The sequence below is a fragment of the Quercus robur genome, chromosome 4, assembly GCF_932294415.1.
Source record: "Quercus robur chromosome 4, dhQueRobu3.1, whole genome shotgun sequence".
In the NCBI taxonomy this organism is placed as follows: domain Eukaryota; kingdom Viridiplantae; phylum Streptophyta; class Magnoliopsida; order Fagales; family Fagaceae; genus Quercus; species Quercus robur.
This window is the reverse complement of record NC_065537.1, coordinates 61,068,832-61,083,931: the sequence shown is the minus strand read 5'-3', so window position 1 is coordinate 61,083,931 and position 15,100 is coordinate 61,068,832. Positions and strand designations below refer to the sequence as shown.

Genomic DNA, 15,100 nt, shown 5'->3' with positions numbered 1-15,100 from the left:
ACACACACACACACAATGTTATTATGTATGTATGCTTTGAATTTATCTTAAATATTGGTATATCAATACTAAAATTTGGTTAGCTAAAATATTATTTTTGTCCCTAAAAAATTTCATTTTTTGTTCATAAATTATTGAAAGTGTTGCACTAATTAATTTTCAATTTGAAAAAGCTCGTTTTTCATCTCTAAACTATTGTAAAAATTTCTTTTTTGTCCCTAAACTATTGAAAAAATCTTTTAAATAATTTATGAATGTATAACAAACTTTTTAAAATGTAGGAACAAAAAGCGAAATTCACACAAACTTTAAAAATGAAAGCAATATTTTAGCCTAATACGATCTCTTAAACACAAATCCCTAACTTGGCCACTTATGGTTTTATTTAGTTCATAAAAACATAAAAGTATTTTTCTTCCATCCTTCAATTCCTTAAAACTGTTTATAGTTACCCGATGTTGTTGACCCCTGAGAGATTGGAAACTGAAACTTTCCTATTCCCCAATTCCTTTACCACCAAATAAAGGCCAAAATGCATCTCTCAAATGAACCTAAATTGTGATTAGCATATCCATTTTTATTTCATGAATAATGTCAAAACTCCAAAGCATATATTATTACAATTACTATTAGTATATAGGCCAAAATGTATCTCTCAAATGAACCTTTTTGAACTTTTTTTTTTTTTTTTTTTTTGAGAAGAAGAAGAAAAAAAAAATGAACCTTTGTGATTAGCATATCCATTTTTATTTCATGAATAATGTCCAAATTAAGCATTATTACAATTACCATAAAAGTATTACTATACATGTTATAAAAGGAATAAATGCCTTAAGGGAATCTGGAAAGATTGTCTTAAGCGGCTACACAATGGACCAGCCATAGCAGTGAAAAACACACAGAAGCTGACCTATCACACTGACTTTCTTTCTATTGAGTCTCTCATTAGTCACAATCCGCTAACCGTTCTTACTACTATCCCTTTTTTTGTCAATTATTGACTGCCAATCTGCCATGCTATAGACACTGATTGACCATGCACGCTCACAGTACTCATCATTTTCTTTGAAATTGTCCGATTGACCATTTTTTTTTATTCTCTGGAGTGAGGCTTAGGTCAAGTGCATCCTGTGCATCGGATCTGATGAAATGTTGTCATGTGGTAATTTTTAGACATGTGACAGTATCTTATCGAATCTGGTGCATAGGACACTAGACTCAAACTGCAGTGTCTACAGGACCCGATGAAATTCTGTCACGTGGTAATTTTTGGACATATGGCAGCATCCTATTGAGTTTGGTGCATAGGACACTAGACCCAAGTTGCAGTGTCTCCAAGTGTAACAATCGTCCAATGTTAAAAATAAAAGAGTCTCCAAATGTAGGAGCACAAGACAATGCATGCACGATCATTCTTCTGTTTGTAATGAAATCGATTGTCCTAGTGTCATAGATCATGCGTTTTTTCATTCTTGAAATATGAATAATTTTAGGGATATGAACCAATTCTATACACAATTTCACAATATGCTAATGTATGTTTATGGGTGGCGGACACTTTATACTCACTCTTGTATTATAGACCCACAACTTTTGATTAATTACTCACAATCATACAAATCAATAAGTTGTAAAATTGGGTGTGAAAATATGTGTCTATAAGCAAACGGTTGAAATATTGATTAGGAAGTTCCAGTTATATACGAACAGTTCATATTAAGTAGACAACCCAGAAAAACCTTTTTTTTATCCCTGACGTTTTCTCTTATTAGTTTGGTTAACCATTTTGTAATAAAGTGGTATCTCAATATTTTTTTGGTAAAGAAAATGTTCTTTAATTTACCCATAAAAAGGAGAACAATTATCTTCCAATTCTGAATGTGAGTAGAATCAAAGTACAGAGCCTCCATAATTTGTGGAGGAGAATCATCTATCTAAATAATTTAGGATGCACAGATATGGGTATGGGTATGAGTACAATATGGCGATATGAGCAATTTTTGAAAAATTATAACATGATATAACAAATAAGATACCGTGACGACACAAGTACGGTACCCCAAATGAAGTGTCCGTGCATCCTGAAATAACATCATCAATGACAAATCTAGCATGCCTAGCCAATGGATGAGCTACAGAGTTTGCACTTCGTTTAATAGAACTCACTGTCTTCCATCTCATACTATGGATAAGGAGTTGAACATCATGTAATACATGACCCATCCGAGACAAGTGAGGGCCAGTCGAAGTTAAAGACTTCATGACAGTAGCATTATCACCCTCAATGACTATCAAATTCCGGAGCACTCTTATTTTTTTGATGAATCCGAGCACTCTTTTAGTCTTATTAATCATTATGTGCCCTATAATTACTATAAAGAAAAAAAATTGTGGTTATAAGTTTTTAAAGAATTTCATGTTTTTCAGTAATATTAAAGTTATTTAGCTATATAATTAGAACAATTAACATAATCAAGCTAAGTACATTCTATGTCCATTATGATGTCTATCAATTACCAGACTTGAAATGGCAAGTTATTGTCTCAAAAACCAAAAATCATTGATCAAGCATTAGATTGTCCATCAAGGAAGTGATGCTAAGCTAGAGTGGTTTTAAGTTTTAACCTCCCAATCACGTTTTCATCTCAAATACTGATTGATTAATACATGAAAGAATAGAACAACTGGGATCCAGAAGCTACTCCTGTTTTCATTTGTCATTTTTGGATTTTAATTCTTCACCTAATTGACATTTCAATTTTGTGCTACAAAACATAAAGCATAGTTTTTGGCTTTTTTTATTTATTTATTTTGGTGCTGCATGGTTCTCTGGATGACAATCATTCTTGATTTGTAGACAAAGAATACTACACATTTGTAGGGTTCAAGTAAGTTCAACAGGCAGATCATTTGTTGTCGAATAATGGACCTGTGATTGAATTCCCTCAACATTAAAAAAATATATATATATATATATATATATATATATATATATATATATATATTATTATTTGTGTCTTGACTTGATAATATTGAGCAATCGTTATCAAGTGGATATTATAATTAAATTCAAATCTTATTTTATCTGTTAAATAACTACATCCGTAAAAGAAACTATATTATATATAGATCAATGAGGATTGTGGTCATAATGGTTTTTTTTTTTTGGGGTAAACTATAGTGAATATTCTTAAGGTTTGGACTAATGTCATCCAGGTTCAAAACTTTTCAAAACTAACTTAATCTCTAAACCTAACTTGTGCCCTAAAACGTTACTCATTTTTCTTCTTTCTCACAATAATTAGAGATCAAGTTGGTCAATTTTAAATCTGACTGACATTAATCCAAACCTTTAAGTTGTTAACTATATATTTTTCTTTTGTTACTTTAAGGTAAATAGGGGAGGGGATATAAGATTCAAACCCCAAACACAGAGTAGGACATAAGGTACTTTTTTTTTTCTTTTTTGGCTAAACACTCAGAAGGTACTGTTATTAGTGGACTCTTATTGGAATCCCATGGTCATAATATTGTATGAAACTAAGTAACTTTTAAAGTAAGGTATGAACATTAGTCTGTCGTCGAAGGAGTTTACAATTTGCCTCATATCTTTTTTCTTGATCAGCTCTTCTTTAATCTTTTGACGTTTGTCATAATTTAGGTTCTTTCTTACAGATTACTCTTAAGTCTTTTCGTTTTCATAGCCACATCACGCAGCAGAGTACGTCTTGGCCTAGCACCCACACTTCTATCCAAAAATACTACATAATACCTACGGTGGTTGGTCAAGATTATATATAAAAGTAATGGAAATTCTATGCTAAAGTAAGTCCACCTTGCCTACTTTGTGGACCCTATCTTTTTTTTATTTTTTTATTTTGTGTTTTAACATTATATATGGTGCACCTAGTCATCATTCTCAAATCCACACATATCAATCTCTTTTTTAATTGAACTTCTATTAATTAATAATAAGTAGCATTTGTTTAATAGAATAAAACAAGAAAGAGAGAGAAGAAAATTGGAAAGAGCTTCTAATCATTTCAGGACTCATTACTTTATAGGTAACCTTAAGGGATTGATCTAGTGGTTTTTAGACCTTATGTGATCCAGGAGATCGTAGATCAAGTCTTTTAACTATGATTATTTAGATGCTATTTTTAAGAACTATTTTTTCTTTAATTATTCAAATGCTCAAATATTCATAGCTGACTGTGTCTTCACATTTGTAATAATCATAGAGACACTCAATGCAAACAAAGGGAGGGTTGGAGAGCTTCTAGATGCTATAACTTGTGGAGTGTGGAAATTTTCTTTCTTTCCTTTCTTGTATTCAAAGGGATCTTGGAGTTCCATAAGTGAAAATACATTCAAACAGGAAAAATATTCCACTCTTCCATTTTATTTTTCTTTTTAAAATAGTGTAACTGTCCATCATTATAACTTTGACAAGAGCTCCATAAATATCTCATGCCTTTTAAGTCTTAAGCAAAAATGATCTTGGATATTTTCATTACAAACATCGAAAGGAACTAATTGAACTACAAAAATTTTGGCAAATCATTTAATTTCAAATATGTTTATTTACAATAATAATAAAATAAAAAATAAAAATCTAATCCTTGTTCTTCTACCATCACAACATAATCTCACAACAAGTTAAGGTGTTACCTCACCATAAGTTGAAAAAAAAAAAAAAAATACTAGAACCCATTACAACTTAAAATAAAAATGTTATGAAAATGTCATGAGATTATGTGGCTACAAGCTTTTCAATTCGCCTATGAACACACCCATTTTTTCACACCCAAAATATACACCCTACTTATGTGTTAACTCGTGATTGGATTTCAGCTCTTTCATATGAGTCCATCACAAGTATTTAGCATGTCAACTTATATATCAGGTAGAAAACAAAAACATTTCATTTAAGCTACCATATTCGTGTCATATCCATGTTGTATCCCTGTCATACCGATTGTTTTATCACCATATTGTTATTTCAAAATTTTTCTTGGTTTAACTTTTGCATAAAAAAAAAAAAATAGAACAGCAAACAATAAAAACAAAACAAAGGAAGACAGTGAGAGGGATCCAAAATCCAGAATCCAAACCCGATCAGGGAAAACGGTCGGAGGAATCATCACTTCACAGGTTGATGAGATAGAAAGAATGACAGAAACACACACAAAGTCGCAAATGAACAACACCTTGAAAAAGAAGTATAGAGTGTAGCTCAAAGAAGGAACACAACTGGTCCCACCCTCTATCACATTACATTGGGCTCCACTCGTTGGACCCGACCTTTTGCCATCATGTCCCCACAACCAACCAAGTTAAATAAACACAAACAAAGAAAATCTGTCTCTCTCTCTCTCTCTCATGCACAGTCACACTTTACTGTTACACATGAGGCTCGCTGCAAAAAGTGCACATTTTGCAGCAACACAAACCAAAATAAAGCAAAAGCAAAAAAAACAATAACCCACATCAACAACAACATTTAACATTAAACCAAACACAGAGTTGTTGTTGTTATTATAGTTTTGTAGTGAGAGAGAGAGAGAGTGGTATCTTTGTTTATATAACCAAAAAAAAAAAAAAAAAACAGTGATAGTATAGAAGAAGAGAGAGCTCGAGCAATTCTCACAGCTCGGGCTCTTCATATTTTTATATGCACTAAGTTCTGTAAAGAAGAAGAAGAAGAAGAAGAGAATCCCTTGTACAGATTCAAATTCTTGGTTTCAGCTTCAAATTCCAGTGGTGGGTACTTTTTATCTCTCTCTGTTTTCTTCGACAACGTATATTTGATCCCTTTTTTCCTTTTGCTTTTTCATTTTTTGTTTTTTTGGACTTCGAGATCTCTCTCTGTTTCTCACTTTTTTTGAATTCCAGATTCTTTCTCTCACTTTCAAGTTTCTGGGTGTGTGGAAATTGTTTTAAGTGGAAATAAGGGGATCATTATTATTATTAGTACTTGGGAAATGTAAATTTCGAAATTTTTGGTGTTTTAGCTGGTGGGTGTTGCTTTTTCAGTGATTTTAGTTAAAAATAAACATGGGTTTTTTTTTAGTATTATGTTTTTGTATAATATAGTTGATTGGTTTTGTGAGTTGCTTGATCTGGTGGGTCTTCTGAGAATCTTGCAAATTGGGGTTTTTCTGCTCAAGAGTTTTGCAGTTCAAGTCCCTGAAAATAAAGGGTCTGTGTGGATTTTTTGGAATTTTATATACTATGATGCATCTACAAGCTCTCATTCACATTCCAAATTTGCTTGCTCTATAATGTGCAATTTTTATTTTTATTTTTATTTTTTTTTAACTTTATTGTGCTACTATATGTTGTAGTTGAGCTGTATGTCTTGTAATTTAGGAAACTAAATGAACAATGGAATTGTTTGGTTTATTATCTTGTAAAAGGCTTTCATATCAACCAAATAGACGGCTTGGCAGTAGATTTGCTTGTCTGTGCCTCTTGCAATTTCTTTTAAATGTTTATTTATTGATGATATTTTGACTTTTAGAAGCCTTAGTTGTTATAGAAAAATACTCTATTATGTAATGCTTTGTGTTGGCTAGAATTAAAGTTCTATGTGACTGGTTTTTCAGTCATTAGGAAGGAAGTTTATATTCATTGATATTGGATAGTCTTTGAAAAGGAATAAACACTATGCTGTTTGGTAGAGTATTCAGTAAGATCTAAACAAAAATGTAGAGCACCTACTGAACTAAATCTCATTCTTATTTGCAGATTTAATTGACTAGAAGAATATTTTATATGTAATGATACACGGTTTCCGGACATGGAGAGGGCTAAAGAATCAAAGAAACTTATGGTTATGGGGAAAGTGCCCATTTCCAATGAGGTGTCAAATGCACATAAGGCCTCAGTAAGGGAATTCAGTCAGCTACCACACTTGCACTTGCATGATGTAGTTCAGCTATCCAATGCACACGAGCTACTCCAGCTGTCAAATGCGCGTGAGGTAGGCCATCTATCAAATGCGCGTACAGTCTCAGTAAGAGAATTGGGCCAGTTATCAAATTCGCGTATGGTTTCAGTAAAAGATGTTCGTCAGATACCAAATGTGCCTATGGTTTTCGTAAGAGAAGATGGAACTGAAGCAAGGGATTCTCAAGATTCAGACTCACCTGCACCTCTAAGAACATGGAGAGGAAAAACCTCTTTGCCTGAACGTGAAGAATTTATGCCCGATGTCATCACATTTAAGGGAAGTGGGGATTCATTTGAGGAAGGTGGTTCTAGTTCTTTTTCTGGGGCTAGTCATCCCCCTGAACCTGTTGATACAGATCTAATGAGAACGGTTTATGTTCCAATAGGTCAAAACAAATCTGAGGGAGGATGCTTAATGAAGAGCTTGTCCATGAAGGGTCCCTTTCTAGAAGATCTTTCAATTCGGGTTCCTGCTAAAAAACCAGGCCCAGCTGTTCTTTCCCCTGCAGAAAGTTTGGTTGAAGAACTAAATGATGTTGGTGCTTTGTGTTCACCATTTTCAGTTCCTCGTGGATCACAAAATACAGAAAACTCCCTCCACCCAGATTCTGATGACAAGGAATGTGTGTGGGATGCTTCTTTGCCTCCAAGTCCACATAGTAGCATTGACAGTACTGGTGTTGTTACAGCTATGAGTGTTGTCAATAGCTGTGCCAGTACATATCGGAGCGATGCAATCACAAGTGATGGAATGCTAAGTGTGGAGAGGAACTTTGAGTATATAAAAGGGAGTGTTAGAGGGGATTCACTTGAGAGTGCAAAAACTAGTGTTAGTCGAGCAAGTGATAGTAGTGGCCTTAGTGATGATAGTAATTGGAGCAACATTACTGGAAGTGCTAATAAGCCTCACAAAGGAAATGATCCTAGGTGGAAGGCTATTCTTGCCATCCGAGCTAGGGATGGAATTTTGGGAATGAGTCATTTTAGATTGCTCAAGCGGCTTGGTTGTGGTGACATTGGCAGTGTGTATCTCTCAGAGTTGAGTGGGACTCGTTGCTTTTTTGCAATGAAAGTAATGGACAAGGCATCCCTTGCTAGCAGGAAGAAATTGAGTAGGGCTCAGACAGAGAGGGAGATTTTGCAGCTGCTGGACCATCCATTTCTCCCAACTTTATATACACATTTTGAGACTGACAGATTCTCCTGCTTGGTCATGGAATATTGTCCAGGGGGTGATCTTCACACTTTAAGGCAACGGCAACCTGGGAAACATTTCTCTGAGTATGCTGCACGGTATGTTATATGGTGTAGAAGCATTCTCTTATCTGTCTAGATCATTTTTTTTCCCATTAAGCCTTCACTCTCATACTTAAATCAGTGTTCTTTCTTTAAGCAGTCATTTTTTTATCCATTTGAGTCATATGTCATTATGTGTGCTCATGATCTTGCCATCTCAAGAGTTTTTGAATACCATAAATGTTACAATCATAGATATATGCATTACAGATGCTTTATTTGCAATGCATTTATGGTTATCTTCTAGTTTCATGTGATTTGTCTATCCATGCAAACTTCCACTTATTCATGATATTATCTTACACACACACACACATGCTAGATGTACAGAGTTGCTTTCTGATTCTCCCGTAGCATCATTATAAAATGGCTCCTTCCTATAGGTAAAGCCTTAGCAATATATGAACTCAATAATGAATCTAAATCTTGGCTTTTAATATGCCTTTTGCTGCACTTTATTTGTGTAATACATAACATTTTAGCTTTGAACTATAAGATTGAACTGTTGAATATTTTTTAAAAGCTGACTCATAAAGTATTAAAGAACATATATGATGTAATTTAGGCATATAATATTCCAAGAGAATAACATACAGGGTTAGTGGTTAGTTCCAGTGTATTAAAAACCAGACTGGATGGTTCAACTTTCAATGGCTTCTATACCAGTTCATTTGGCACCCTATAACTGGTGATTTTAAAAAACTAGTGAAAATAGGACCCAGCTCTTCAACCATGAGATTTGGGATCTGGGACCGATTTTACCAGTTTTTGCGGGTCTTGAAGACTGCAATTCTGATTTTTATCAATTTATGATGGAGGTATAGGTATTGCCATCCCATTCATGACACAGTGGGATCATGGGGGTTTCCCTATGTTTCAATATAGTAGGATCAGTCTTTTCAGATTCCTTTATTCCATTGATATTGCTGCCTTTGATATAAAAGGATGCTCTGTTGAACTTGATGAACATCTCTGAGGCTTTATCTCAGTGATGTAACCAGAGTTGTTTTACAATTCTGGTGATCTTAGTCCACTTGAATACCTCTTCTGTGGTCTGTTTACTGTTCAAGCTCCTATGAAGAGATCAAAACAGAACTCTGAAATTGTTTTAGTGCCTTGTATTGATGATAAGAAGTAACAGTATCAACAAGATAAGCATATTAAATGCTTACATTGACCAGTTGCATCCACCTTAACCGTTTTAAATGCTCTACTTACTGTCTGAAATATTAAAATCTTGGGTGTTCAACTGTCACTGAATAACGTTTAGCATGTTTGAGAAGTTGTTTTTATCTGCTTTTGTCAATAGTAACATGGCAGTGCTGTGTTGTTATCATGCTGTCCATGCAGATGCTTTTCCACTTTGTTAGTATTTTCCAGCGGACAGAAATATAATTGCTCTTTTCCTTTATGCGTGCAGGTTTTATGCGGCAGAGGTTCTGTTGGCCCTTGAGTATCTTCACATGCTTGGAGTTGTGTATAGGGACTTAAAACCTGAAAATGTTTTGGTTCGTGATGATGGACACATAATGCTTTCAGACTTTGACCTTTCCCTCAGATGTACTGTTTCCCCGACCTTGATAAAAACCTCCTTGTTGGATTCTGACCCTTCAAAACGGGCAGCTGGTGGTGCATTCTGCGTCCAACCTGCCTGTATTGAGCCTTCTTCAGTATGCATCCAGCCTGCCTGTTTTATTCCCCGGATATTCCCTCAAAAAGGCAAGAAGAAGACCCGAAAAACTAGAGTTGAGCTTGGGTTGCCAGCCAGTACACTTCCAGAGCTTGTTGCAGAGCCTACTGCAGCCCGATCTATGTCATTTGTTGGAACCCATGAATACCTAGCCCCAGAAATTATCAAGGGAGAAGGCCATGGCAGTGCAGTTGATTGGTGGACATTTGGCATTTTCTTGCATGAGTTACTGTATGGTAAAACCCCATTCAAAGGCTCAGGAAACCGCGCAACACTATTCAATGTAGTAGGGCAGCAACTCAGATTCCCAGAGTCACCAGCAACTAATTATGCAAGTCGGGATCTGATCAAAGGCTTGCTGGTGAAGGAGCCACAGCACCGACTTGGGGTGAAGAGGGGTGCAACCGAGATCAAGCAGCACCCCTTCTTTGAGGGCGTAAATTGGGCTCTAATACGTTGCAGCACGCCACCAGAAGTGCCTAGACCAGTGGAGGCTGAGTTTCCCGGGAAGTTTGGGCCACCAGTTGACATGGTTGGGGTTGGTAGTGGCAGTAAAAGGATGGTAGGAGGAGGAATAGGAGGAGGAGGTGGAGGAGGAGGAGGAGTAGTAGGAGGAGGAGGGACAGACATGAGGCCTGGGGGTAAATATCTGGACTTTGAGTTCTTTTAGTTTTGGGAATACAGGATTGTTGTGCTATGTTGTATTAGTTTCATTAGTTGATCCTACAAAGAGTTTTTCCTTCATTACTGTCTACTAGTGGTGATCTTTACCTTTAAAAAAAAAAAAAAAAAAAAAAATTCCACTCCATTTGGAAAATTGGCACCTCAAGTTCACAGAGTATGTGAATTAAGCCTGTTGGGTTGTAAACATGGCCTGACATCAAAATCAGATTAGATAATCTCAAACGTAGTATTATATGTAGAAAACTCATTTTTCTTAATTACAGCTAATGTTTCATTTTAATTAAGTTATTGGAACAAATATTACCAGTTGCAATTCATAAAGATTTCTTGGGTCTGTATCCTCTTCGGCTGTTTTTCCATGCTGTTCATCATTTTATATTCTTGCAATGTAATTAGGTTTAATATGGTGCATGGTCGCCAAAAGCCTTGTTGCCTAATTGGCATTCCCCTATATTTCCAACAGGAACGGTTAGATTCAAATCACTTACCCCCAACTATGAAATTATATAACATTTTTCTGTTTGAGCAAATATTTTAATGAAACTCTAATTTTGTTAAAATGAATTTTGTTCATGAACTTATAAAATTATAATCACCATTCATCACATCAATCATATATTGTTAAAAACTATGTATATATTTGTCTGCAAATTATACTATTTACATCATCAATAATTTACAATTAATAATTTGATAACTTATGAACTTATTTATAAATTTACACAATCCAATTTTAAATCTACATAAGTGATTATCACTTATGTTCATATATATATATATATATATATATATATATATATTATTTTTTGAATTTGACTCAATTTAATACTGAAGCCTTAAACTTTGACACATTTCTTAAATAAATGAATATAAATAAGTTTTTTCTCGTAATGAATCCAACCTATTCATTACACATATTTTAATTCATCTTTCACTTTACTCCTTTCTCTTCAGAGAAAATTATACAATTTTGCATATAAATTCACATACAGAAAATTAAAGTATAGAATCTTGCATCTTTTTATATTTTCAAGAACCTCCAATTTTACTAAGAATCCCTATTCCCCAATTGGATCATCACAATTTTTTCAAGAATCAGGCAGTAACTCTTTCTTTATTTTATTCAAATTTATGAAATTCAAATTATAAGACAAAAACAAGATAAAACAAAATAATATAATGTAGATCAATAGTAATTTTCTTTTGTTAAGTAAATTTAGAAGGAGAAAATTGATGAAAACCATTGGCAGGGCTCATTTTTATCTTTTTGTTTCATACCTTTTTTTTTTCTCCGATTGCATTCAATAAAAAAAATGATATTGCATTTCATATGGGCTGGATCAGGAGACATGTTTAGGCTCGGTTTCAAATACAACTAAATTGGCTCTAACGCACAATCTTTGTTTAGACCTAGGCCCATCCATACACAATCCTACCCAGATGTTTTTAAATAAAATATTAGTTTGTACCTATGTTTAATATTACCAATTGTATCATTAAAAAATATTACCGACACTTTTTTTTTAACTTGTCAACTTTAAAAAAAAAAAAAAAAAATACAATAATTTCATTAGATAGAGTATGCAAAATTGTTATTTCTTGATACGTCTATAATAACAATATAAAATAAGGTACTTTGTTGCCTGATTTATATACTTAGTTTTTACTTCTTAATATAATTTTTTTTAATTGTTATATGTTGAATTTTGTTAGTATTTATTATATTCAAATATTATATAAAAATTCACTTATTATGAAAATTAATTGAAAAGACACAAGTTTTCGGAACATGGTTAATATTTTGTTGTTAAAGTTTATACTTGAGGGTTGAGGTAATGAATAAGTCTTTTGAGAAGAGAATTTGGGTTACTTTCAAATGGGTTGGCAACTTGGCAAAGTCCTAAATGGGCTTGAAGTTGTTTCTAATAGGTCTAAATGGGCTTGAAGTAGTTCCTTATAGGTCTAAACTTAAATAGGCTTTTTTCTTTTTCTTTTTTTTGTTGGGTGAAAAATGGGCTTTTTCCTGGGAGAATTTAAATGGGCTTAAAGTTGTTTTAAATAGTCCATAAGTTTTTCAATAGGCTTAAAGTAATTCTAGAACACTGGGCATATAATTATAGTTGATTTAAAATCCAATTTAAGAGACTAGGCACAAATTATAGTAGAATAGCTTAATCCTTGGTGAGCTTCCACCTAAATATATAGCATAGATATAGATCGGTTTTTAAACTTTGTAAAATTCAATTTTGTCCCCAAACTGTAAGATTACATCAATTTAGCTCTTAACATTTTGAAAATGATTCAATTGCATATAAATTACTCAATTTCGAAATAAGAAATGAAGATAGGAGTAAACACTGAATTGTATTCAAAACTTTAGGCTGGTAAAACCAGTAGTTCATGGGCAAATTGAACTCCAACGCACTAGATTTATGATTTTCCCTAAATTATTTTATATAAAATCACCTCTAATCTACAAACCCCAACCAAACGCTAGAACAGAAATGCCAAAATTTCGTAATGTGTCCAATGCAAAAAAGTACTAGACACAAGTCGTATCCATTATTATAAATAATAAACCAATAAATGATTTTAACATATTATGAATAAATGTCCTTTGTCTCATCTCAGGTGTTATATATATTATAGACCAAGTGATCAAAGTTCCAAACTAATTGTAGGCTCAAGTACTTGTAGAACAAACAAATTAATCCTAAATTAGTTTATAATTAGTCTAGTGAAATATAATATCAATATATGCAACCCCTCAAGGGCTTTCACATCGTAAATATAAGCTGTGAGACCGACCCATATAAACTTTCACGTACTCTGTTTTTCATATGTCGACTCATTATTTAATCATCATCCAAAATGGGGCAACAATTTTAACATTGAGTATTTCATTTTGTCTTCCACCAACCCTTACTATTTACTACGTAATGAAAATGCAATGAACCCGGGCGGGCCCAACCATATAATTACAAGTTGGACTGTTCTACAATTCTATTAGCTTTTGGCAGTCTTTCTTGGTACAAAGTTTCTTACATGTTTTCTTGTTCTCTTCAACGTAAAATATGATGGGTTTGGCTGAAAACTTTTTAATGGATTTGAAGATCCAATGCGTATTAGCAAATGAACGTAATAAGCCATTTGTGGGTTGCTCATTCAAGAGGTTATTGGATTCTCTGATTTTACATTTGAAGGTGTTCAAAAAGGATTTATTCAAACTTCAATGTATTTGTTGATAATATGAATATAAGATGGGTTTTACCGTCTGTTTTTGAAATTTAATTATTTGCATAGTGTTTATCAAAAAATTTGATGGCCTTTTATTTTAAATGTGTTACAAAAAATTTAAAACTAGTTTATTTATAAATAAAAAAAAATTTAAAAATTAAAAAAAAAAAACTAGAAGTTAGATTATTTGCTGAAAAACTAACGTAAAAAAGCAAATGAATACGTTGGTTGGCCTATTGGTAAGGGCTTGGGCTAACATGCCTTACGATATGGATTTGAGTCCCTCCACTAGCAGCATGTAGCGACTCTTTATACCCTACTTGCAGATTGTTTACCTAATTCATCAGTAACTATGATGTGGGGTCTTAGTGTAAAAGTGATTAAAAGTTCAAGTAAGAAAGCCACACTGATCGTCCTTTCTAAAAAAATTTTAATCTACCAAAAAAAAAAAAAAAAACAAGTATGATATCCCCATATTACAGCGTAAATTTGTGAATTAAATAAAAGTGACAAAACCTGTCACAATCTTTTTTTTTTTTTTTTTTTTTTGCAGGAGCACCAAACTCGTCACATTCACAATTTCACGAAAACGCGTAAAGCAACCACGAGTACAATGTGCACTATGTGCGTGACAGTGTGCGATGTCTAATTTTTTTTTGCCATTGACGGTAAATGGCATGCCCGGAAATTAAGGCTTCTTACTTTATATAAGGAAAAGACCAAACTCAAATTTCTTTAGTGCAATGATTTTATTAAATGGACTCGTCTACCAACTTCATCATTTTTCTTTAGATGCAATGAACAAATGCTTGAAATGTATTGTAGGGCACTTAAAAGTAGTGAGGAAGCCATAGGGTGCGAGTTGGAAGAACATAACAAAATCCATAGGGTCTACTCCAAATAAATATCATAATTAATAATGACTTTAAGAAAATGCATAAATTATTATCAATTTTATTACAAAAGGTTGATAAAGGAATGTGTTAAATGAAAGTAAAACATAATAAATAAATATTTGAATTACTTTTGTAATACAACAGTTTGTAAGGCTTTTATAATAAAATTTGTAATTTTTTAACATCACTTGTTTTGTTGATAAATATCGACTTTATTAACTGACAAAAGTAGCAAGATCATTCCTCAATTGATCAACAATAGGAGGAGAAAGTGAGTGCTTATTACAAGAACCAAAATTCTGAAGCAAATTTAGTAAGGGCATGAGTAGCTAGCACAATTAGC

The 15,100-nt window shown here is 33.3% G+C and overlaps 1 protein-coding gene across 2 annotated transcripts; it reads left to right on the top strand.

The window, feature by feature from the left end:
- The first annotated feature begins 5,382 nt into the window (after nt 1-5,382).
- Nucleotides 5,383-10,958, top strand: LOC126723223 (serine/threonine-protein kinase D6PKL1). Of its 2 annotated transcripts, none has more exons than XM_050426543.1 (3): nt 5,383-5,763; nt 6,751-8,247; nt 9,671-10,958. In XM_050426543.1, the coding sequence occupies exons 2-3, from the start codon at nt 6,803-6,805 to the stop codon at nt 10,608-10,610; spliced, it is 2,385 nt and encodes a 794-aa protein (XP_050282500.1). In that variant the 5' UTR covers nt 5,383-5,763; nt 6,751-6,802; the 3' UTR covers nt 10,611-10,958. The 2 variants fall into 2 exon arrangements, with proteins under 2 accessions (XP_050282500.1, XP_050282501.1); XM_050426544.1 differs by lacking the exon at nt 5,383-5,763 and adding an exon at nt 6,116-6,202.
- The last annotated feature ends 4,142 nt before the right edge of the window (nt 10,959-15,100 follow it).